A 26,552-nucleotide genomic window follows, 5' to 3' on the forward strand; every position below is an offset into this window, starting at 1 on the left:
CATCTGCTTGCCCAGTTTCCCAGACTTTTTCTGATCGTTCGTTTGGATTCGAATCCACGGTAGAGATTGATTACCTTTTATGTATATAATGGATGGCTTGCCTATTATATTTCAACCCCACAATTCCATACTCAGGGCATATAATGGCAGGTTCTAGTAGTTCAAAAGCTCCTGACATGGCAGCAGAGTTTATGCAAGCCGCCCTTGAGAAGTGCAAGTCTGAGTTGGAAGATTAGGTTTTCCACCAAATCCTTCATTACTGGGAGGAACTGCAAGGGTTCGAACTGATACACGAATGGGAGGAGGCTATCACTCCTCAACTGGTGGCCAAACTGGCCAAATATCGGGAACGCTTGCAGCTTCCTGATACGGAAAATCTCTTCAAAGACCGCTACATCCTTCAACTGATGCTCTACAAGGAGAGGAGGATCCTGCAGAAGCTTCTCTCCTCGGATGGTTTTGTCAAGGCGTTTACCGGTAGCTCGGTAAAGACCTTTCTTGCCAAATGGATGATTTCGGTTGAAAAGGAATTTTGTAATGTAACGGGTGGACCCTTCCCCGAATAAATGAAATCTTATTTTATTTTATCGCTTGCACTTTACTATCACCTTCTTTTTATTAACTGCCCAACTGATAAACAATTTACAGAAATGAAATCTAAAACTTTCCGCATTTAGGATGGGGTATCCCGGCCTCGAATCCCTCGGGTAATAAAACCAAATACCGGGCTCAGGGTACCTCAGCTGTACAACGGAATATCATAGTAATATAATTCTGAACATTAAAATGCTCGTATGGGGAGAATACCCACCCCTCCCAGGTTATGATGATTCCGTGACATCGATAATTGTGCCCACCTTTTCGGCTACCTGGAACAATTTACGAGGGGCATCCTGATCGTCCACATGTCTAGATTGGACGATTTCGATCAACTCTTGCCTTTGAATAATAAAAGGAGACGATCCGGCTGGCTGAGACCTTTGGACTTCCTCCACATTTAAGGACGTTTGCCTATAAATAAGAGGGTATAGATGCAAAGTGACCCTCAATCCAAAATGTCGAGTTCAAGTGGTTCTAGTGCCTGCAGCGGTACACATGTCCTGGTGACTCCGGAAATGCGTCCTCATGTGGAAGAGCTGAAGAAGATAATTGAACAGCGAATATGGGCGAAGGTCATGGCCGTGCGAGACAAGGTTTACGACCTGGATTATACCTACCGCAATCGTCTCGCAACTACTCGAGCACAAAGAGCAAGAGCGAGGAAGTATACCCGAGAGTTTGTAGTAAATCGGGTGACAGATCTGGTTGATGACGAAGTTCTGCTGCACATGATGCTGTGGAAAGAGTGGCATGCTTTGAACAAGATAATGAAGGATGAATCCTTCGTCAACCTCCGCATTCATGAGTTAACTAATTAGATAACGGAGTGGCAGGATTCTGTATCTTATATAATGAATCCCATAACTTTTCGCCGTTATTTTATGTAATGGAAGTTTTATCCATTTTTATTGCTTCATTATTCTTCTGCAAACAAATCTTGTACAAATTTATGCGGACTGAAACAACAGACGTACCATAAATTGTAATAACCCAATCTTTAAAACTGAAACTACCCTTGTGACATACCTAATGAAAATATGGTTCCGGGATCTGGTATCTCCTGCATTCAGAACATACTCCCGGGCTGGTCAAATCTTTGAATTTGTAACAAAATACCGGGGTCTCGGACTACCCGGACTTAGAAATCACCATTCCGGGTCTCTAGGTTTCCCGAGCTACGAGACAAACCCGCCGAGGTCTCCAAAACCTCCCGGTTTACCCACATAGCATCATAATGACACGTGTTCCTCTAATCCAACGGTCAGTAATGTTTCGTATTCCGAGGAGCAGTAGGCCTGACACTAATCATGGCGTGTGTCCCTTCGCCTATCCTCACGGATTCCTAGGTTCATTTCACCCGTTCGATCTTCCTTCAATCAACGATGCAGATTCACTTTTTCTTTTATAATTTCTAACCGCCTCTTTTCTGGAAAATCATTTTCAAATTCGAAACTCCGGCGAAGCCCTTGCGAAAAATCCTCTCACAGCTCCTCTACGAAGCTTCTCCCGTCTCCGGTGCGCCTCTGATATTGCCATTTTCCCCGACCACCTGTCTTCAAAGTTTGTAAGTCTTTCTTTACAAAATGTCTAACTCTACTTCTTCTACTTCTGGGGCCAATGCGCGAGGCTCGCCTAGCGACGAATCCGCTGCGTTACGCTCCGATGCTTCTCAATCTCCCCCACCCCGTCGCTCTATTACCCAACCTGCTAAGAAACCAGTAGTCCCTCCAATTAGACCTTCTTCTTCTTCTAAACCCTCCATTCCTAGTCACTCCCGAGCTCTTGCCCAAAAGAAAGGTAAGGGTAAAGCTCGGGCCGCGGGCCCTCCTCCTGCCGAGGCCCCGGGAGTTCCCTGGTTCTCCTCTTTGAGCAGCACCCTGCGCTCGGGGGCGGATGGGGAACTTAGGACCTTGGGTAATATTCCTTCCACTCTTTCTATCCTAATACCCGGTTCCTCTGATAGGGCAAAAAACCCCCCTCCCGGGTACACTACTTTCTTCCGGGATCAAATTAAGAATGGTCTTAGGTTTCCGGTTCACCCCTTTTTCATTGCAGTCGCCAAATTTTTTGGTGTACCAATTAACCAATTTCACCCCAATTCCTTTAGAATAATGGCTGCTACTTATGTCCTCTTCCGTATGAACGATTTCCTCATCAACCCTATCATCCTTCACTATTATTTCTCTTGCCGGTTCGGGGATAATGCTTTTTCCTTGACCTCCCGGCAAAACACCCGTTTCCTTGATGACATACCCTCTTCGTAGAAAGGGTGGAAAGGAAGATACTTTTTTATTCGACTTCCGGGAGATCTTCCCTGCTTGACCGGTTTTCTCTCCTCTCTGCCTACACAACCTTCCCTTCCTGGCACTTATAAATTCGAAGAACCCTTCATTGTGAGCCAGGATTTGGTGGAGGGGCGCAAATACTCATCTTCCACACTAATTTCTGATGAGAATCTGATCACTTACGGGTTGAGTCCCCGAGCTGAGGATCCCGAAGATCGCATTATTGATGAGGTGGCGTGCTCGGGCTCTCAACCCGGTAATTCGCCCCTCTTTCCTGCCGCCTCCTTCCTTGTTTTCTCCTTGATTTACTTAATCTTATTTCTACTTTGTCCAGATAACTCCGAGATGCAGGCGGCTTTTGCCAAAAGACGGGCAGCTGAGAAAAATGCCCAGGAGAAGGATCTTGCGGCTCGCCGCGCAGCCGCTGAAGCAGAAAAAGGCGAGCTGCCGAGAATGCGTCTCAGAGAGTCGAAGTTGCCTGGGAAGGTCCTCATCGGGACGACACCCTCCGGGGGATGGCTGAGACTTCAGAGGAAACTGAGGATCTTATTCCTTTAAGTCAGAGGAAAAGAAGAGCTGTGGCAGAGCCCGAGCTGGTCATTCTTGAAAACCCGCCTGAAGGGGATCCAAGTGCTTCCCAGTCTACCCAATCCCGACCTTCCCCACAGCCTGCTGAGGTTCCAACTCATGAGCTTCCTTTGAATAATATTTTTTCGAGGGAGCTACTTACAGTGGTGCCAAGCGCTTTAGGCAGATGCTTCGTCCTGCCGAAGCAATTTTTCTGAAGAGTGTCCCTGCTAGCAGCAGGTTTCTTGAAGGATCAAACCGGCTTTTCTCTGTAAGCCCTCCTCCCTTTCGTGTAACATATTCACCGGTCTATTATTTCTGAACTTTGTTTTCGTTCTGGCTGCTCAAATGATGGTCTCGGCCTTCGAAGAGGTGGCTTCCGTGGCTACTAAGACGAACAGGCAAGCTCGAGCGACTCAAGAAGTCCACGACCAACTTCGAGGGGAGATCGCTCGGGCTGAAAAGGTGCATGAGGAGAAGGTCGCCGGTCTCCTTGCTTCCTTGGAAAGAGCCAATCAACAATTGGCCTCAACTCAGCGTGCTCGGGACGAAAGTTTGGCTCGAGAAGAGGCCTCTCAAAGGCAAATTGCCTTTCTGGAATCCTGGGCTCGATTTCTTGAAGAAGAAGCCACTCTTCAACAACATCGGGTTGTGGCTGCTGAAGATAGGCTCAAGCTTTTCCAACTTACTCACGAGGAATGGAAGACTGTCTTCCTTCAATCTTCGGATTTCCAAGCGGCTGTTGAAGATAGATCGTACAACTACTTCAAAGTTGGCTTTGAGAAATGCCGGGAACAATTTGAGGAGGAGGGCTTCATTCCAGCAGACAAGGAGGGCTTTCCGGACATAGATCGAGCCATTGACTCCCTTCCCAAGGACGATGATACCGACAAGGAGACCGAGAAGGCTCCTGAAGAGGCCGGAGAGGAATCTGCTACAGTATTTTTAGTCTAGGATTGTTTCTTTATATTTCCATACCTCCTTGTGTAATTCTCGCCCCCGGGCTTTGGCTATAAAAATCATTTTCCCTTGCGTAATATCTTAATCTCGGGCGGACCAAATATTTTATATTCGATAGGGGTTTAAAGAATGCGAACCTTGTTAAATATGGAGCCCCGATCCCGGGTTTAACTCCCTGGGCTTTTTAGATAACCAAAGTATGGAGCCTTGGGCCGGGGAGCATGTCCCGTGACTTGGGAATGGTCGAGGTGTGTTGCCCCGAGCCAGGGTGTAGTGCCCTCGGCTTTTTAGATAACCAAGGTACGGAGCCTTGGGCCGGGGAGCATGTCCCGGGACTTGGGAATGGTCGAGGTGTGTTGCCCCGAGCCAGAGTGTAGTGCCCTGGGCTTTTTAGATAACCAAGGTACGGAGCCTTGGGCCGGGGAGCATGTCCCGGGACTTGGGAATGGTCGAGGTGTGTTGCCCCGAGCCAGGGTGTAGTGCCCTGGGCTTTTTAGATAACCAAGGTACGGAGCCTTGGGCCGGGGAGCATGTCCCGGGACTTGGGAATGGTCGAGGTGTGTTGCCCCGAGCCAGGGTGTAGTGCCCTGGGCTTTTTAGATAACCAAGGTACGGAGCCTTGGGCCGGGGAGGATGTCCCGGGACTTGGGAATGGTCGAGGTGTGTTGCCCCGAGCCAGGGTGTTGTGCCCTGGGCTTTTTAGATAACCAAGGTACGGAGCCTTGGGCCGGGAAGCATGTCCCGGGACTTGGGAATGGTCGAGGTGTGTTGCCTCGAGCCAGGGTATAATGCCCTGGGCTTTTTAGATAACCAAGGTACGGAGCCTTGGGCCGGGGAGCATGTCCCGGGACTTGGGAATGGTCGAGGTGTGTTGCCCCGAGCCAGGGTGTAGTGCCCTGGGCTTTTAATTGTTTTCTTCCGGAATGTGGGAGATAATAATACAACACCTCTGGGAAAAGCAAATCTTTCATTTATATCCTTTAGCGAATCGATTACATCTGTCATGTATAATATTGCTTTAAATTAAATACATTCCAAGGTCTCTTGAGAGAGCGTCCTTGCGCATCCTCTAGATAAAAAGACCCTGAGCTGACCCTCCGAGTAATTTTGTAGGGCCCTTCCCATTTTGCTTCTAATTTTCCCACCTCTCCAGCTGGGTTGACCCTTTTCATGACTAAGTTGCTGATTGAAAATCGCGGACTCGGACCTTCTTATTGTAAGATTTCATAACTCGACCTCTGTATGCTTCCATGCGGATAAATGCCCGGTCTCTCTTTTCTTCGACTAAATCCAATTCCCTGGCCCGACTTTCATCATTATCGTGTGGGTCAGATTCTACCCGAGGATAAGTCTCTCCAATTTCAACTGGGAGAACTGCTTCAGAACCATATACAAGGCTGAAAGGGGTTTCTTGAGTAGGCAAACGAGGAGTAGTTCTGTAGGCCCAAAGAACACTAGGTAATTCTTCAACCCAATCATTCCCTTTGCCTTGAAGTCTCGTCTTTAATGCATGTACAATAATCCTATTAACAACTTCTGTTTGGCCATTTGCCTGAGGATAAGCCACAGAGGTGAAGGATTGAGTGATCTTCATTTCTTGGCACCACGAAACGATTCCTCTGCCTTGAAATTGTCTGCCATTATCTGAGATTAGTCTCCGGGGCACTCCAAATCGGCAGACAATATTTTTCCACAGGAATTTCAATATTTCTGTCTCGGTAATTCTTGCCAAGGGCTCGGCTTCTACCAACTTGGAAAAGTAATCGACGGCTACTAATAAGAATTTCTTCTGAGCTCGGGCCATCGGGAAAGGACCCACAATGTCCATGCCCCATTGATCAAAGAAGGACAAGACGCCCAAATAGGCTTCATAAAAGTAGCTGGGCTATGCTTGAAGTTTGCATGATGTTGACATCCTTCGCAGGCTTGAACCACCCGGGTGGCATCTCGGTTAAGAGTTGGCCACCAAAATCCTGCAAGCATGGTTTTTCGAGCCAGAGACATTCCCCCAAGGTGCTCCGCACAATATCCTTCATGAATTTCCCGGAGTACATAATCTACCTCTTTTTCAGGTAAGCATTTTAAAAGGGGTCCCTGGAATGATCTCTTATATAAGATTGTGTTTAAGAGAACAAACCTGGGAGCTTGTCTCTTAATCTTCTGAGCTTGACTTCTGTCCTCGGGTAGTGCACCCTTTTCAATAAATCTTATTAAGGGCGTCATCCAGGAGCTTTCTGGATCGGGTGTTCTTTCTTTGTCCGTTGAGATGATCAAGCGGGAGACGTGCAATACTTCCCGGGTGCTTACTTCACTTAGGGATGCTGCCATTTTTGCCAGAATATCTGCCTCGTCGTTTTCTTCTCGGGGTATTTGCTCGATACTCCAATCCGCAAAGCCTTCTGCTCGAGTTTTGATAAGCTGTAGATATTTCAGCATCCTATCATCTTTAGCTTCATATACACCCTTTATCTGCTGAGTGACGAGTTGTGAATCAGAATATATAATTATCCGGGAAGCCCCGACTTCCCGAGCAGCTCGAATTCCAGCTAGCACGGCCTCGTACTCGGCCTCGTTGTTAGTTATTCGGGAATCAATCCTTATTGCCAATTTGATTTTTTCTCCCGGAGGAGATATCATTACGACTCCTACTCCACACCCTGCAAGGCTAGATGCCCCATCTACAAATACTCTCCACACTTCCTCTTCACTGGGCTGGATCATCTCAGATAAGAAATCTGATAAAGCTTGTGCCTTGATAGCCACCCGTGGCTTGTAATCGATATCATACTCCCCTAATTCCACCGTCCATTTAATCATTCACCCGGATACCTCAGAATGAGTCATGATTCTACCAAGAGGGCTGTTGGTAAGAACCACTATTTGATGCGATAAAAAGTAAGGTCTTAGCTTCCGGGCAGTCACGATTAAAGCCAATGCAATCTTCTCTACTTCCGTATACCAGAGTTCAGGCCCTTTTAGAGCGTGACTGACATAATAGACAGGCTTCTGGTCAGAGCCTTCTTCTTTGATCAAAATTGAGCTCACAGCGTGCTCTGTAGAGGACAAATATAGGAATAATTTCTCTCCGGGCTCGGGCTTTACTAATATAGGGAGCTCTGCAAGATGGGCTTTCAAGTCCTGGAAGGCTTGCTCACATTTATCATTCCACCCGAATTGCTGGGCCTTCCTCAAGATTTGAAAGAAAGGATAACTTCTGTGTGCTGATCGGGATATAAATCGAGAAAGGGAAGCAATCCTTCCTGTCAACTTTTGCACCTCTTTTACAGATTGGGGAGAAGGCATACATAAGACAGACTTGACTTTCTCCGGATTTACCTCAATCCCCCGATCTGTAACCATGAATCCCAAGAATTTGCCACTTTTGACGCCAAAAATACATTTGGCCGGGTTAAGCTTGATCCCATATTGCATAAGGGTGGCAAAGTTTCCTCCATATCATTAATGAAAGTGGTGACCTCCCGGGTCTTACCCAGGATATCATCCACATAGACCTCCACATTCCGCCCCAGCTGCTTCTCGAATACTTTGTCCATAAGACGCTGGTAAGTAGCACCTGCATTCTTCAACCCGAAAGGCATTACAATATAACAAAATGTACCTCCCGAGGTGACGAAGCTGGCTTTATCTTGATCATTTTTGGCCAGGGGAATCTGATGATATCCCTGGTATGCATCCATAAAACTCAGCAGCTCATAGTCTGAAGTGGAATCTACCAGCTGGTCAATCCGGGGCAGCGGATAATGATCTTTGGGGCACGCATTGTTCAGATCGCGGAAGTCTACGCACATACGCCATTTGCCAGTGGATTTAGGTACTAAAACCACATTGGAAAGCCACGTAGGAAATTGAATTTCCCGAATATGCCCCGCCTTTAGGAGCTCATTTACTTGTTCTGATATGACTTTGTCCTTTTCAGGACCAAAGTGCCTCTTTTTCTGCTTTATGGGGTGAGACCCCGGGAGGATGTTTAAATGATGCTCCGATATAAAGGGAGAAATCCCCGTAAGCTCCTGCTGGGACCAGGCAAACACATGGATATTAGTTTTTAAACATTTAATTAAACTCACCCGGGTGGTCATGCTGAGATCCCGAGCCACCCGGATTTGCTGGCCTGGCCCAATTTCCACCGCCTCCTGCTCTTCCTCTACCACAAAGTGTATCTCCCCTTTCTCCACTCTCCTTCCTCCTGTCTCACCTATCTTAGCCCTCTTCCCCTCCTTCTTAGATCTGCTCTGATCCGCCCGGACTGCCTCTACATAACACTTCCGAGAAGAGGGTTGATCTCCCCGGACTTCTCCTACCCTGGCTCCCACAGGAAATATTATTTTCTGGTGGTAGGTAGACTCTACAGCCCTCAACTCATTCATGGCTGGCCTCCCAAGGATGATGTTATACGATGATGGGGAGTCCACCATAGTGAAAGAAGTCATCACTGTTCTCTTGAGATCGTGAGAACCCAAAGTCAGAGGTAAAATAATTTCCCCCTCCGGATAAATCACGTGCCCGGCGAAGCCAAAAAGAGCAGTTTCCACGGTTTCCAGGTGATAGCCCTGCAAATCCATCTGCTCAAAAGCATATTTGAAAATTACATTCACAGAACTGCCTGAGTCCATGAAGACCCGCAGAATATCATAATTCGCCACTCGGGCTTGGATCACCAAGGCATCGTTATGGGGTAGATTCACCCCTCTTAGGTTCTCCGGGCCGAAACTGATGACTGCCTCACTCTTCCTCGATCCTTCCACCTCCAAACATTCTCTCCTACTCCTTGACTTCCTCGCCCGGTTAGAGTCTCTATCAGTAGAGCCTCCAGATATCATTTTAATCGTTCCTACAACCGGGGGCGACTTTTTTCTTTGCTCAAGCTCAGACCCCCTTCTCCTTCCGGGCTCGATCCTAGGATTGTTTCTGACACCTCCTCCCCGAGAACTAGATCCGGGCTGCCGGGATGTCCATGGCGGCAGCCTAGACACCTGGGTTTTGATAATGGGCTTTGGGAGGGAAGCCGCAACATAATTTCCCTTCAGAACTTTGTGTTATGGTAGCCCAACTTGTGAAGAGCACAAAATCCCTTTTTCTCTGGCCGGGACAGCTGATGGTCCGGGGCCAAATCTCTACTACACTCCTGCACCTCCCTCTCTCGGGCAATCTTCAGAGGCACATGATGGGAGAAATGCCCTGGATTGCCCCTCTTTTGCCCCCTCTCCTCGGGCTTAGATTTCCGGTCTCCTCTTTCTTTCCTCACGGCTTCCCTCTTCTGCTTCTGGGCTTCCTCCATATTTATGTACTTTTCTGCCCGGGATAACAGGTCCTCAAAATCCCCGGGTACCTTTTTCGTTAGTGGCTTGAAGAATTCTCCCTCCCTCAAACCCTGAGTGAAGGCTGTAGTCTTAGTCTCGCCGGCACAAGATGGGACGTCTAGGGCTACCTTGTTGAACCTTTTGATATAAGCCCTCAAACTCTCTTCCGGGCTCTGCTTCACCTCAAAAAGAATAAAAGCAGTCTTTTTGTATTTCTTGCTGCTACTGAAGTGGTGTAGGAATACTTTTTGGAAATCTCTGAAAGAATGCACACTTTGAGGGGAAAACCCTCAAACCATCTCTGGGCGGAGTCCACCAGAGTTGTCAAGAATACCTTGCACTTGATTCGGTCAGTGTAGCAGTGCAGCATGGCCATGTTTTCGAATCTGGCGAGATGCTCATCATGGTCCGCATTGCCATCGTAATCTTTTACTTTGGCAGACTTGAAATTCCCGGGAAGAGGCTCCCGGACAATAATATCAGCAAACGGGCACCCTTTGGCAACGACCCGGGCAGCGCTACGGCTCTCCAATTGTCCCTCTAGGACCCTCATCTTTTGCTTTAACTCTCTCAACTCCTCTGCTGTGGTCGGAGCTTTTGACCCGAACTATAATCCATGTTACCTCCACTCACTTCCTCCTCCTCCCTCCGTTCCTGCTCCTGCTCCTGCTCTTGCTCTTGCTCGGGCGGCGTGTTGTGTCGAGAAACCTCTTTCCTGACCATGGCTTGAGCTATCGCGTCGGCCATCATTTTTTTCAACTCTTCACGGGTCATGGTTACAAGATTCTGTTCGGTGTTATTAACACCCACCTGTCTTGAAGATTGTCCCCCGTCCCCCTGGGCCCGGGAGTTATTTTGGTCTGTTCTCCTAGTTCGAGCCATATCAACGTCTCGAGCTCAATATATTTCCCACATACGGCGCCAATGATGAGATCTCGCTGAAATGGACGAGCCGGGTAAGGAGCTCCAACGGATCAAATCAACAATTTATAGTGTTTGGGAATTTTGAACGAAGACAATGGCCCGGACAGCACCTGCGAACAATGAGAAAAAACTCGTGAATGGGCGTCGGAGGGATATCCGACGTAGCCACTCCGATGATAAAGTCAGCAGGTTATAAGAGGATGAATTCGAGCAATATTTGAGGAAAAATACGTAGAGTGCTTAAAGTTCAAAGGTTTTTTCCCCCCGAATCATTAAATGACATTAATACCTGCTATTTATAGGAGAGGAATGGGTAGTTACCTCGATTCTCGTGTCATCTACTAAGTCGGTTTACCATACTAGCTTCTGATGACTTCTCGGACACTCCAAACCCAAATTGTTCTGAAGGATTGGACTACTTGCAATGCTTACACTCGAGTGCGGTTCATTTATCGAGGTAGCACCATTCTTGAGGTTGCCCAAGTGGTTGTGCAGCTGGGAGCTATACCCGAGAAGGTGAGAAGCACCCGGCCAACTCTATGAGGACCCGGGCTACTGGTAAAGGACTGCAGATAAAGCCACCACACCCGGGAAGGGGAGATTTACCCGGGCGTTCATAAAACGACCCGGTACCCCGGGTTGTATATACGGGTATCAGGTGAACGAACCCATATCCTTATAGGGGTATCAATATTTTTGGAATAAGACGAATGACACGTGACATCTTGTACTATATAGATTATGTCTATGGTACAACTGAATTATAGTCGTTCAAATTTGAACATTCCAGATAATCAATTTAAAGCCATTTCGAGTTTTAACAAACTATCTTTACATCATCTACTATCTTTTATCTATCTTATCTGAGATTTAAAAGCTTTACTGAAAACTCTCAAAAACTCTCAAACACACGAATAAAGACATACATGATCTATAAAACATATGTTCTGAAGTATTACTCAAAAGTTTTTCAAATTTCATATTTTATTTCATGTGAGTTTGTAACTAAGAGAAATAGTCTTTCATTTCAGAATCTTTATTAGTTAAGAGAAGTTGTTGATAAGAGTTTCAGTAAGCAGTGTGTAAGTCCTATTAAAGTTTGTGTTCACAAGTGTTGAAAAAGTAGATTCCTTATGGATACAGAAAAATGAGAGAGGTCGAAGAGATCCATACTTCAAACTTCCACAAACAACCTATTTTTTATTTACTTTGAGTTGCTTCGCTCATTTACTACACGTGGTTTACTGATTTTAATTTGGTTCGTTAAATCCGGTTGGACACTTTCCCCACTGATTCTTTATTAGAACCTAGAAGTTTGAGATCTATTTTCGACTGTTAACACCAGTTGAGATCATTCGTATTTAAAAAAAATAAGAAACTTTTGTGAGTTGTTTATTCACATCCAATAAGCACTTCCACATCGATCTTAAAATTTTGACATGATATTGATAAATGGTAACGTGACATTGAAAATTATTGATTTTTCACATGTCACGTTCCCAATTGGATCAAAATAGCTGGATATAAAAGAGTAAACCAAAACCAAACTTTGAAAATTTAATGAAACAAAACCAAAAATTAGACAAGTTAGTAGAAACAAAAAAAATATGTTCCAAATAGGTTGGCGATTTAATTTTCCAGTGATTTAATTATATGAAAATGATAATGACCGTGTGAATCGGATAAGAACTTGGTGGGCGATTTCACATGGTCAAGTTGATGAGCTAGAGATGGTTGCCCAGGCACCTGAACCTGCACTCTTAAGAGAGAAATAACGTTAATGGGAGTCGGAAGATTTTGCGTCGTGACTACTCCGACTAGCTCTCAAGTTAGTTCACGATTATGGAGAGAGTTTTGTAATAAATATTGTAAGCAATATGTAAAAAAATGAATGAGAGTTTTTAATGTAAACCAACCTGATATTTATAACAAGAAATTCAATGACGACCTTGTTTTCATTATCCAACCACTACTCATGAGAATTTGGCTACCCATGCTTTCTGCTTTTACTGACACTGTTGGGTCTGACAACCCATGCTTGTTTTGATTGAGTTTGGTCACTTTTTACACGCTAAAGGATCGCTTAATGATGACCAATCTATGATGCCCCATACTTATGATTTAAATTATGTCCCATGTACTGGAATGTCCGAGTTCTATTCTCCCGGGCTCCCAATCGGAAATACCCTTAGCTACTCAAGTTTCCTGGCTGCCCGGGTAATCTGCTGGTAATATCCCGGGAGCTCTTAGCTATCTGGACTCAAAATTGATAATGATCCGGGAGAATATAGGATATTTGCCAGGGTATCAGAAAGAAACACATTTAAAATTTTGAATACATCCACGATCTGTTATAGATGACCACATTGTGAATATATTATACACACACATGCTGATCAAGCTCACAGATTTTATGATAAGAATCACCGAACACCTTATTTATTCGTTATCAAAATCACCGAACACCTTATTTATTCGTTATCAAACACTGGATCTATATATATATTTATATAAATATATCACTTTCATTTGTAAATTTTCTTATATGTCCTTGTTCATTAATTTAATTTAATTTAAGGTAGCAAACAAATTAATAGGTTATCTTAAAGTTTTTTTTTTTTGTAATTCATTGCCCATCTTAAATGAATTTGGACATTAATACACATTCATCTTTCTTTCCTAAGTTTTATGCCAAAAAATAATTTATTTAAATTTTCTTGTTAATTTTAATTTAGACATAATTTAATTTAATTTAAGTTAGCAAACAAATTAATAGGTTATCTTAAAAGTTTTGTTATTTAAATATTAAATAACAATTTTTTTTTTATTTTGAAATGTGAAAAATAGCTTATAACAATCGAAATGTGACGTTTGAATTGTTTTACGATTTTAAAAGATTTTAGTTAATGTTGTATCGTTACCATGGTTACAACTTTTGGTAAAGCGGCAAATGCATGATCCTACAATTGCTATATATAAGAGTCAAAATCATGAGATAAATTCTCATTTATTGCAATTAGTGTAATTATTGATATTGTTGGAGTGTAATAATTGTCTTTGTTGGATACATCAATCGAATCATGACGATTGAACTACTATACAGTTTAAAACATTTGAGTTGATATGTGATATCTATTCTAAAAAAAGAAAAAGTTAAACAAAATTCGCAAGGAATTAAAAGTTAGCAAAAACACGATTGATATTTAACTTAATAACAAGTATAGGGGTTTTATTTTAACATCATTATGATAATTTACTTAATTAAGAGAATCAGTCACTATATACACTCCATTTAAATACATTGTAATTTTGGTTTTAGAAAAATTTACTATTCTCTTAATTTTATTTTTATTGTTTTCCATTGTGAATGATATTTGGAAAAAAAATATCTTTGTTAATTTGAGAGAGCTGCTATTATATTATAATAATGCAAATTGAAAAATGTTATATAAATAAGTGAATATATTTGATTTATCGTTATGATATATTTTTATTTATTGTGTTTTGATATATTTAGATTAATAAATACTCATAAACAATATGTTATTCAAACGATTTTAAAAATTATCTAAATCTTTTTAGTATATATTTCATTATTAATCACCCACGTGCATCGCACGTGTTCATTCCTAGTATATATATATATATATATATATATATATATATATATATATATATATATATATAGTTTTGATATCCTGCACACCTATCGTGCACACCTTTGTGAGCACCGATGAGGTGTCACTCACCCATTGGATGCGCAATTTTTCTATATCTCATCACATCCAATGGGTGAGTGACACCTCATCGGTGCTCACAAAGGTGTGCACGGTAGGTGTGCAGGATATCAAAACTATATATATATATATATATCTTCAGAGTTTGTTGGATCCGCATGGACGTGCCTTATGAAACCGAACCCAGAGAGGGTAATCAGACAAAACCAAACGCGGGAATCCAAACCCGGGTTGGTCGAAAGCCCCCACATCTCTGCATGTCACATTAACGAGGTCGCACACAGAAGGGCAGTAAATCAGCTTGTAAGAATAATCAGAAGGAAGTTTCTCAATCTGGAACCAGTTGGCAATAGTCCCACACCCGGGGTTCCCTTCAGAGGCGGATTTAGTGTAGGGCGAACGGGGGCCACGGCCCCCCAAAAAATTTAAAAAAAAATTTTAGTATATAGATCGGCGACGGATATTGACAAAACCGTCGCTAATTTGCGACGGTTATTGAAAAACCGTCGCTAAATTGCGACAGTTATTGTCCAAACCGTCGCTAAATTGCGACGGTAATTGTCAAAACCGTCGCTATATTGCGACGGTAATTGTCAAAACCGTCGCTATATTGCGACGGTTATTGTCAAAGTAGAATTTTTGTCTACTCCTTTCTAAATTTTTGTTTGTCTTTTGTAAGCGGCCCCCTCAGTATCGAAATCCTAGATCCGCCTCTGGTTCCTTCAACCCCGCCTGCTGTTATAAAGTGTTGTCCCGTGGCTTCGTCGATCGTATTCACTTGAAGCACACCCGATGACGATGAGCCGCAGTCGAAAAAATAATCGAACTTGATGTTTAAATCCTTATTCGCAGAGATCCAGCTGCCGTCTTCGGGTATGGCAGGGTTGAAGATCACTGCTCCACTCGGCAAATCATCAATTGGCTGTTGGACAGCATAACAGGTTTCGTTGACTTCGTAATTAAAAAAGCCTCCGCCCCTGCCGCTCCGAACCGGCACAATGTAGTAAGGGGTGTCTGCCAGGAGATGTTCCATGCCCGTGTCGTACAACTGATAATCTGCACCGATCTTATTGTACTTAGTACTGCTGTGTAAGAATATTATCAGGGAGATTAAAGAGATGAGATTTTTCATGGTGATTAATATCTCATTCATGGTGACATGAAAAGGAAGGATTAATAATGTTAATTTATGGTTTCCCATTTCATAAAAGACAATAACAATGTCAATGATACATCAATAAAAAATTAGTAATAAGATATTTTTGTTAGAGAATCAATTAGTTGGCATTATTTATTTAATTCTGCCGTAGATGATTTGTATTCGAAATTATTGACGATCCAAACTCGAATATTTTCAATTTATTTCATGAGCTGAATTGAGATATTAATTATTTTATTCAATAGTTTTAATATTATATTAAAATGATATAATTATGTATTAAAATATTATTTCTAATCTTTATTTTTGGACAATAATTTCGATAGCTCATAAGTATATTCGAGTATTTTGTGTTGAGCTGGAATTCGAGACGAATTTGAGTAAAAAATATTTTAACTATTAGAGTTTCGTTTGGAGTCATAATTTTTTTTTTATATATATATATATTTGACACGATTTGTATACTCAAAATTTGTCAATTATAATATAGCTAGTGGTTGAAATGTCTTTCCAAGATCATTTACAAAAGTAAAATAGAATAGAGACATGTTTTATGTTGAAACTTTTTTCTTCTTTGCGATGTCAATCTTAATACACTAAAATATAATGTCGAAAAATAATTACGTGAAATTGAAAAATGTCGTGATATTATTGAAAATATTGACTTAGACATTATCGATATGTTTGACCTCACATCACCATTTACGTGAAAAAACAAAATTAGAAATAAATGTAAATTATTGTATCAAGACGATGAATCTATAAAACACAAGACAAAAATTAGAAAGTATTCAAGTTATATCACCAAAGATTATAAAAGATCTAACTTGCTGCCAAATATTTTCATTCTATTTTACATATGGCTCAACCCTTGTATAAAACACACGTGGCACTTGAAGAATATATCCCAGTAAAAATTGATGCTTATTTTAAAGCTATTGGTGATTCTATATTTCCTTTGTGCGGACAAATTCCTTCAGAAAAATTACTATATATTGGATGAAATAAGTGAATAAATTAGTACAAATGACTCTACTATTAAATTAATTATATTATAGTAATTAAATCGACAAATGACTGGAGCAGGTAATAATAATTCAACTATAAAATTGTTTAATCTATATTTAAATATTCGCTAAATAATTTTTTAGGAAAAAGATAAAAAATTGCGTGCCTTCACTATCATTTGGAAGAGCAAGTCCATAACATATTATAAATATTCAGGGGCGGATTTAGTGTAGGGCGAACGGGGGCCACAGTCCCCCCAAAAAATTTTAAAAAAGTTTTTAGTATATATTAATTTTTTTTAAACTAAATATATAAACAGATATATATACATATGGCCCCCCCAAAATGAATGATACGTTCATGTATCTCAGTGGCTAAAGTCAATTATAAACGTTTGATCCGCCCGACTTCGAAACTGATGCCTCCTTTTTTTTTCTTAGCGACGGTTTTGACCAAAACTGTCGCATATTTTGCGACGGTTTTTCAAAAACCGTCGCATATTTTGCGACGGTTTTTCAAAAACCGTCGCCATATAGCGACGGTTCAGTTTCCACATCCTAGATCCGCCCCTGTAAATATTGGCTCCATAATGCATTAGTCGATTAATGACAAGTTGCATCTGTGTAAAAAAATTATTTTATTAAGATATAATATTGATAGATTAGTAATTATACAAGATTTAGTGAGATAGTTTGAACTTTTAGATAAATTAGAGATGATTTGGAGAAAAAATCGAAAAAAAAATTTAGCGGCTATCCGTGTAATTCTGAGGTTAACTACTTGTAACTGCATGAATAAATAATATGTTAATCGATGAACATTGATACAATTGAATAATGAAAATCTCCTTGAATCAGAGTTTGGTAATTTAATTCTCGTTTAGATTTATTATTTTTTGTTGCTTTCTAATTTTAGTTTTAATATTTATCTAATGTGGGAAATCATGGGTTAGAGGTTGGCCTAGTACCCGAAAACCAACATCGAATATTCTATTATTGAAGTGAACAACATTAATGCGAATTAAGAAACATTTGACAAATTCTTACTGAGTATCCGAGTTGGTGAAATAGTTGATTACATGACTATTGGTCATGAGTTCGATTCCTCTTATTAATATATTTTCAGACTAGCTTATTGCATATAGCTTGCTCAGTTTATTCCTTCATGTAAATAAACGAAGTCGAGTATTAGTAAATTCAGTTTATCATTTTAAATATTCATTAAAATAGCTGAAATTTTGCGTACCTCTTGCGTACTAAATAAATTTTAGGTTATATAGTTTTTATATTCGTGGTGATATTGAGATTAACAAGGTTATTAGATATAGTTTTAAGTTTAACTAAAATTTTAGCAATTTTATATATTAAAATACCAAAATATTGCATACAAAATGTTTGATAAAATGCTTCATCCAAAATATTTTTACTCTTCAACTCGCATATATTTTAAATATTTTACAAAATGTTAATCAGTTTCTAAGAAGAATTATTTTAAATGTCTTCTGCTTAGTTTGAAAACCAAACTCGATTTAATTTATCGGTATTTAATATTTCAAGAACCGAGCTATTGTAACTCAGCGATGATCTCCCTAATCGATCCTAACATTTCTAATTTTCTAGCCATTCCTGCACTAATTTAAGGCATTTCTGGAAAACTTGATAATTTTTGGACTTGTTTTATAATTAATATGAATTTTTAAAACCTTAAACAAAAGTTAATGACATTAGTTTGACATGAAAATGATTTTAAAATGTTTTACCACAGGTTCTGGTCAATATAAAATCACTCAAATTATATTATAAGAAATTATCTTGGCTTGAGATTGTGCATGTCACATTTTATTAATCATGTTGCTCTACATATTTTATTTCTGAAATTTTATTAGTTCCTATTTGTTACCGATCTGCTATTGACTGAACGACTTAATGAGACAAAGATCTATGTACCGGATTTTCAGTCTACTGTATAACGCGACTTCGGCCCGAAAAATGAGTTCAATGAATTACGAGTTTTAACCCGGGTACATGGTTCATCTAACAGTTTGAACTTAGTCCGGAAATGTGAGTCCACATTCACATTGGCTCGTAAATTATCGATTGTACGGATCTTATTTGAGTACATGGGAAAAGTACTATATCGAATGTTGGTGGGGGCCACATCTTTAGCCAACAATAATCACTTCATACTCCTAAACAGTCACTGCATTTCACTTGACAAGATATTATCTTAACGATACGTTACTACTGATACTTATCATCTTATATTGAATTCTTGTACATATAAATTACATTTTGACTTTTTATAAACTTATAAGCTCAGTTTATTCCTTCATAAAGTTTTTAAAGACTTAACTTCTATTTTCTTCTATTTATTATATATAAATTTTAGATACAAAATTCACGACTCCGAGTAGAAAAGAAATTACGAAAATTGAAATATTGGCTTACCAAGAACGTGAAATTATGCTTGTATTTCATTCGAGATCATACGGCTAGTATTTGATTATCTTAAATCAAATGTTATATACGCTTCCACTATTGTAAGTTAAAAATGATAATGATATTACAAGTCGATACTCCTATAAAATTTTAAATAGCTTATTCATAACAATTTTCAAAAAACAAGCACAATCAATTTTCTTACTATTCATAACGATCCTATATAAAGTATGTTGAAATTAGAGAAATTCTTAAATAAGTCGAACGAAACTATTCAAACTCAATCGATCATTCATGAATTCCATATAAATGAAAATAAAAACAATAAAAACTGCAAAACATGGGAATAATATACAAATTTTAATATCACAACTCAGTCAGTCTGTAAAATATATACATTTATTAATTTTTAAATTTATCATACAACACTTTCGAAACATAACCACATAACGATATTATTATATTAAAAATGTATTAAAAATTGAGTGCATTTGCAAAATTGAAATCCAAATTCCTAGAATTACGATGGATATATACAAATAGTTACAGTGCAATATACGTAAAAAAATTGTGTATGGAACGCCGGAAAACTTTTTCGACGTAGCCACTTCGACACTCAAGTCAAGAAAAAAAAACTCACAATGTATAAATAGATACAAGATGCAATATATGGTATTTATAGGAGGAAACTAACGATGATCTCCGTCGCAGGATCCAGAAGCCTGTTTCGACTAGACTTCGTGTCATTCCGACATTAAATGCTTCTTTAAATATTTAATTCCATATCACATTAAAAGCTATATTTCGTACTACGACTCAGGATATCTATCTTATCGTTTGACCCCTACAACGTCGTCCATGGTTTTCGGAAAATTCGACCCTACCCCTGCAGGCACTGCCTGCAGGGGTAGATCCAAGGGCCAGAAAAAATTCTGGCCCATTTTTTTTTATTTTTTATTTTTTATTTTCCCTCCTCCCCATGAAGTGAATTTTGGGCCCTTGATATGGTGTGGGGGCACTGCCCCCACACCCAGCGTCGACTTTACCGTGGTTTTCCCTCTGGATCGAAGCCTACAACCTTGAGACAAGAGCACCGACTTGGGCCTAATTCCAGTCGTTTAATCTCAGTCAAAAATATCGCAGCCTTCACCTCTGCGTCAATTTTTTTTTTAATTTTAATTATTATAAATATGTATTAATTTTATTATTTATTTTTAAATATAAATTTTATTTATTTAATAATAAAATAAATATTTTATTATTTTAACAATGAGATTTTTAAACATAAAAAGTAAAAATATTTAATCAAATAAATTTATAAATAGATTTTTAAATAATATTTATTTATTTATATTAACTAAAAATATTTAATTAATTTGGTTTGGTTTAATGATTTATAAATAATATAATAACGCAATAATATGATTTGTAAAAATACGAAGATAACAATTGAAAATATTAATTCTAACATAAATATAAATACAAAATATAAAGATTAATATATGTAAATTAAAATAAAAGAATATTTCGAGAATATTCTTTTTGGTGTAAGATTTGAAGTAAATGAGTATGAGTTGGATGTTGAATTTGGTGCAAAAATTCAACTATTTTATCGTAAAACTTGCACTAAAATAGAGTTAATGGTCGAAGATGACCTACCATAACTCCTGGAACCCAGTTACAAAATGTCCGAGTTCAACCCTTTATCTCGACGTTCAGACCATCCGTCTTCCTGTTTCTCTCGGACATCACTTTCCCAAGTTCGTTCCGAAAACTTGGTCTAGGTCCTAGTGATGCCCAAAGAATTATCCAGGGCATCAATATATCACTTAATTTAAAATATCAGAAGTCAAAACAAATAATTTTTGCTTTGTTCCTTTTAATACATTCATTTATGTTTTTTTATTATTATTATAATTAATAAAGCCTATAAATATCTAGTTAACATATATTATCTACTGTCTACATATATGAAATATATAATATCCCATTCTAAAATGAGAGATGTAAATTGACACACAAAAAAAGACTCATTAGAAATGAAATAATAATAATAAAAATAATATGTAAAATAATGAACTCGTTAATTAGATATTTAACCTATTTTTTTTATAAATAATATATTCATATAAATAATAAGTTTAGCGTCGAGCTGCCACCAAAATTTTTCATACGATTACAGTAGTGTAGTTATTATATGATTTAAAAAAATTAAATTATTATCATTTTTTTAACAAAATCTATTACAATTATTAATAATATCTATAGTAGAAACAAAAATGATATCTTGATCTGTTTTTTGATCTTACAATTTTGCTTTTATGTTAAACTAATATTACACTTTTGTTTTTAATTTATTTTTTAATTTCAATAAACATTTTTGTTTTTATTTTTTTAATTACAAAAAATTCAAATAACACTTTAATCTTTCGATAATTTGTCAAATTTCATTTTAATCCTTCGATAATTATTAAAAAAACTATATACACACGCACTAGTATATATTATTCAAGAAACAAACATATACAGTTTTATTTCAGAAGATTGAAGGTGATGGTTACAAACAGCAAACATCTTAATTAATTAATTAATTTATAATCATGGATACTGCTTAATTCCATCTTCAAGCTTCCAAACCATACTATTTGTTCATTCTTCCTTCTTCTTAAACATAAAAGTGGTAGGGAAACTTCCATCCAGAGCAAGGAGCCTGACTTCAAGTTTTATTTTTTATGTACGTTTTTTTGGAACAATAATTTAAAAATAAAAAATATTTTTCAATTATCTGATATTTTTAGTCATCTCATATATTTAAAATGGAACAATAATTTAAAATGGAACAATAAATATTTTTTCAATTCTCTCGTTTTGTTAAAATGTTGATTTTATGTCGTTTTCTTTCAATCCTCTCATATCTCTAATTTTTCAATCACCCAACCAAATAATACAAAATATTTAATAATTAACGTATATTATAAATATTTATATTTTATATTTTTCGTTCGAATTAAATTAATAATTTAAAATTATAATAAATAATATAATAATAATATATTCGAATTAAATTAATTATTTAAAATAATAATAAAGAATAATAATAAGCTTACGTAGACAAGTACCGATCACAAAATAATAATAATAATAATATGTAGTGTTTGTCACGTGGACAAGCGTTCGCGCTTACAAAGAAATATCATTCATAATATTTATACACAAAAAGATGCCATGCGGTTCTCTTATGATGGATAGGGCGGGTGAGACGTGGTGGGTCGGTATATTAAATGTTTTTAAAGGTACCAGGGCGGCTGAGACGTTCAGTATGTTAAATGTTTTTAAAGTCATATTCCGTACATTTCTTCGGGCTGTGGTTTGTAAATTATTTTGTTCTTCTTTTCAATTATTTTGTCTCCTAGCTAGCAACATGAGCATATTTAACACGTCCCCTATTTTTATAAATAATATTTCTTTTCAAAAAACTCAATTTTACTTCTTTTTTTTTTTTTTTATATATATATATAAGATTTATCATAGCTAAATCCACTTGTTGAGATTAAACTCGAGACCTCTCCAGAATTCCTAATTGATATATGGGAATATTTGGATATTGACTCTTTGTGAAAATTGTTACAGAGAAATTATTACCTCAATATCTTTTTATTTAATTATTTTTAAATGATCAATATAACATTGGCTTAACTTGTAATCATTAATAATTTCTAATATATTAACTAATTAAAATTGTAAAAATTAATTTCTTTTGAATCAATTTTTTTTTACCTCACTTTCATTTACACCACAATTTTTTCAGCCTTCACTCTTTTCCTTCCTCGACCATTTTTATCATCTTTTCCCACCACCATCTTCCCCCAAACATCATCCATATGGTAACGAATTTATAGAAATTAATTATGAAAATAAAAGAAAGTATTCTGCCATATCTACGGGGTAAATTATGATCATTATTTTTTGCAAAATATATATTATTCAAGAAACAAACATATTCAGTTTTATTTCAGAAGATCGACAAACACATACAGTTTTATTTGAGAAGATCGAAGCTGATGGTTACAAACAGCAAACACCTTATTTAATTTATTTAACATGATAGATACTGCTTCCATCTTCAAGCTTCCAAAAGATTACTGTTCGTTGATTCTTCGAACTTTCTAAACGTAAAAGTACTGGAACGGAAATTTCCATTCAGAGCAAAGTGCCTGACTCCGTCTTCGTCCAAGTAGATCCCAACTTTGGTGCATATCTTCGCGCATGATTCGCAAACCTTGGGGCAGGAAAAAAACCTGTAACCAAGATCCCCCGACTCTTTCCGAATCTGGAACCACGAGTTAATACTAGTTCCGTTCGAATCACTCTCACCCGCTGTCACAAAGTATTGCTCGGCGTCTGCGTCGTACTCGTCCACTTTCCACTCGGTCGGAAATAAAAAGGTTCCAAACGGAAAGGAGATCGTTAGGTCAGTAGATTCACGGACTACGTTTTCCGGGTCGGTTCCGCCATAGGCGAAGGTTACCGGGAGCCCGTTTCCGAATACTAGTTGGGCGACCCGATTTGTACATTTTTTATTGGCCCTGGGGTAAATAGTGACGCCACCGCCGGGGCGAAAAACCGAAAGTACGTAGTACCTGTTTCCTGTCGTAAGCTCGTTACCTTCCCAGTCCAGCACCGGATCAGCTTTTTCGTCCTGAGCTTCTGCACTGATTACATTATCAGAAGTGTTGAGCATGAAAATTAGGAGAGTGGCAATGAAGATGAGATTCTTCATGATGATTAACAGCTGATGTTGTGTGGTTCGAAGGAGGAGGATTGATAATGGTGTCAATTTATAGATTCCAATTTCACATATTAATATAATAAAATAATAATATAAAAAAAATATAGGCTAATTAAAATGCGTGCATATTGGAAAATTCTCGAATTAGTCCTCTCATATTTTGTCACGTTCCCGATTTAGTCACTAGTATCTTGATTTAACTTTTTTACTATGAACTCAGATGTTCGAAAATTAATCTGATCTTGTGAAGGATATCAGTGATATAGTGTCACGGTCCATTCCACTTGTGATATTGTCCTCTTTGACTCGAGGTCTCACGGCTTTAAAACGCGTCACAAGGAGTTGCTACACGCTCATTTAAATGCCCAAAATCTCTCCCGTAGTTTAGCGATGTGAGATTTCGCCTTATGACCTTCACCCTCTTTTCGGAACTCATCCGTGACACATGGTAGTTTCTGCCATAGTCCCGTCTCAACCATAAAGCCCGTCCGAGGATTGCCGGATGTTGTGAAGGATATTATGCCTAAATTGTAATCGATTGCTAGAATGTTGATGCAATTTCAAGTATGTACACAGTTTTATCAAAGTCGGGATGGTATGAGGTCACGTTACTTTATCAAAGTCCGGGAGGCATGAGGCACACTTTATAAAAATCCGGGAGACGAAGGCTCCGACACTTTATTTAAGCTCGGAAAGCATGAGGCCCCGACTAGGGGTGGGTACGGTACGGTATACCGTACCGAACTACGGTACCGTATACCGTACCGAAAATATCAGTATGAAATTTTTTCATACCGATACCGATACCGAAAATTCGGTATACCGCACATGCGGTATACCGAATTTTCGGTATGAAAAAAACTCATACCGGTACCGTACCGACACCGAAAATTTTGTCGGTATACCGAAAAAATGTCGGTATACAGAAAATATTTTCGGTATACCGACATTTTTTCGGTATACCGAACTTAAATTTAAAAAATAATAATAATAAAAAATTATTTTCGGTATTTCGGTATATACCGAAATACCGAAAAAAAAATTATTTCATACCGATACCGATACCGAAAATTTCGGTACGGTATGATACTGTACCGAAATTTTCGGTATACCGATTTTTTCGGTAAGTTCGATATTTTTTTCGGCACGATTTTTCGGTATTTCGGTATTTCGGTATTTTTTCCCACCCCTAGCCCGACATTTTATTTAATTTCTGGAGGTATGAAGTACCGGCACCTTATTTAAACCTGGGAAACATGAAGTTTCGACACTTTATCTATGTCTAAGAGTGAAAAACCCCGACACTTTAAACTAAGTAATGTTGATAAACTAAATCAAATCGGTTATCTTTTGACACTTCAAGAATTTCAACGACAATTTTGGTTTGAATTCAAATATTTCAACGAAAATATTAGATAAAATGAATCAAAAATAATATTTGTCCCTTATTTTCGTGGCTTCACAAGATTTCTTATGGGTCCATGAAATCAACCATTACCCATCTTTATAGAATTTCCACCACACACACTGTACTGTGTTCCGACATGCATGCACTGGGATCGTAAATTTAAATTGTCCGTTTTTCATCTCTTTTATTAGCTTGTAAAGTTAAAACTCCACGCAACTACATGATTTTTTTTAAAATGCACATGTTTTATGTGTATGATGGTTTTTTCTTAAAAATAAATTTTATCGGTTTTTTAAAAGGTATTCTTGTTATAAAAAATTAAAATTTAATTTATGATTTTTTAATAAGATTTATATGTTGTGTATATATGATGGTTTATGATTGTTAATAATTTGTTTTAAAAAAATAATCAAATTTTGAAAAAAAATTAAGTACAGCTCTAGTAGCAATGGAAAATGTAAATGTAGCATCAAAAAAATACTAACATAATATCAAAAATTATGGAATAGTCCAATGTCACATAAACAATTGTCTTAACACATAGACGACAAAAAATTGTATGAGAAGGTCTCACGGGTCGTATTTGTGAGACGAATCTCTTATTTGGGTCATCAATGAAAAAGTATTATTTTTTATGCTAAAAGTATTACTTTTTATTGTGAATATGAGTAAGGTTAACTCATCTCACATACTAAGATCCGTAAGAAGATCTCACATAAGACTCACTCCACATAAACACATAAATTGACTAATTAAATTTCGATAAAAATGGAAAATTTAACACAAAAAATTTAAAGCAGCACAAAATAAAGATAAATTTCACGTACCGAGACCACGACGTCGGTGACATCCGGCATTGTTAATCAAATAAAAATAAGCCTTGTAGCAAGTAGCCAAATACCAGTCCATTTTATAAATTTTACATTGTCTATACAAATGAAGAAAAATACAGGGGTTTTGGAAGCGAATAATACAAACATTATTAAGAAAGACAGATGAACACTAATTGACTTGAATATTCAGAACTTGAATTACTTCAATCTAATTCTTTACTAGCCCCAGAACTGCTCATGCTCCTTTTCTTCTACATGTTCTTCATTCTCATCTGGAGAGGGACGTATGGGGGTGAGCGTTTTGGAAAACACTATAGGCCCCGATCGAATACCAGAAAACATTTAATACATAATACTTGGACGTATGGGGGTGAGCGTTTTAGGAAAAACTCAGCAAGTAGGCCCCGATCGAATACCAGAAAACATTTGATACATAATACTTTTAAAATCTTCTTCTTTTACATAACATAGTATATCAGAATTGGATGAACAGAAATCAGATTTAGGACAATCAGAACTTCGA

The 26,552-nt window shown here is 38.1% G+C and overlaps 3 protein-coding genes across 3 annotated transcripts; all 3 read right to left on the reverse strand.

Moving 5' to 3' along the window:
- Positions 1 to 6,280: 6,280 nt before the first annotated feature.
- On the reverse strand, positions 6,281 to 7,229 carry LOC140837478 (uncharacterized). Its single transcript, XM_073203648.1, has 2 exons — positions 6,474 to 7,229; positions 6,281 to 6,385 (listed from the first exon to the last, which is right to left on the reverse strand). Exons 1-2 carry the CDS (start codon positions 7,227 to 7,229, stop codon positions 6,281 to 6,283), a joined length of 861 nt encoding a protein of 286 aa, XP_073059749.1.
- Positions 7,230 to 7,744: 515 nt separating this feature from the next.
- Positions 7,745 to 9,253, reverse strand: LOC140837484 (uncharacterized). Its single transcript, XM_073203655.1, has one exon. It carries the CDS (start codon positions 9,251 to 9,253, stop codon positions 7,745 to 7,747), a length of 1,509 nt encoding a protein of 502 aa, XP_073059756.1.
- Positions 9,254 to 23,122: 13,869 nt separating this feature from the next.
- On the reverse strand, positions 23,123 to 23,779 carry LOC140835651 (miraculin-like). Its single transcript, XM_073201052.1, has one exon. The coding sequence runs from the start codon at positions 23,777 to 23,779 to the stop codon at positions 23,123 to 23,125; it is 657 nt and encodes a 218-aa protein (XP_073057153.1).
- Between the last annotated feature and the right edge of the window lie 2,773 nt (positions 23,780 to 26,552).

Source organism: Primulina eburnea, chromosome 7, assembly GCF_022965805.1.
Source record: "Primulina eburnea isolate SZY01 chromosome 7, ASM2296580v1, whole genome shotgun sequence".
Taxonomy (NCBI): Eukaryota; Viridiplantae; Streptophyta; class Magnoliopsida; order Lamiales; family Gesneriaceae; genus Primulina; species Primulina eburnea.

Excerpts from the sequence above, each read along its gene's own strand:
- LOC140837478 (XM_073203648.1), bottom strand. The coding sequence starts at position 7,229 with ATGATTAAATGGACGGTGGAATTAGGGGAGTATGATATCGATTACAAG. Across the intron at positions 6,386-6,473 it reads AATGCTTACCTGAAAAAGAG|GATTTTGGTGGCCAACTCTT; the intron begins GTAGATTATGTA and ends CCATGCTTGCAG.
- LOC140837484 (XM_073203655.1), bottom strand. The coding sequence starts at position 9,253 with ATGATATCTGGAGGCTCTACTGATAGAGACTCTAACCGGGCGAGGAAG.
- LOC140835651 (XM_073201052.1), bottom strand. The coding sequence starts at position 23,779 with ATGAAGAATCTCATCTTCATTGCCACTCTCCTAATTTTCATGCTCAAC.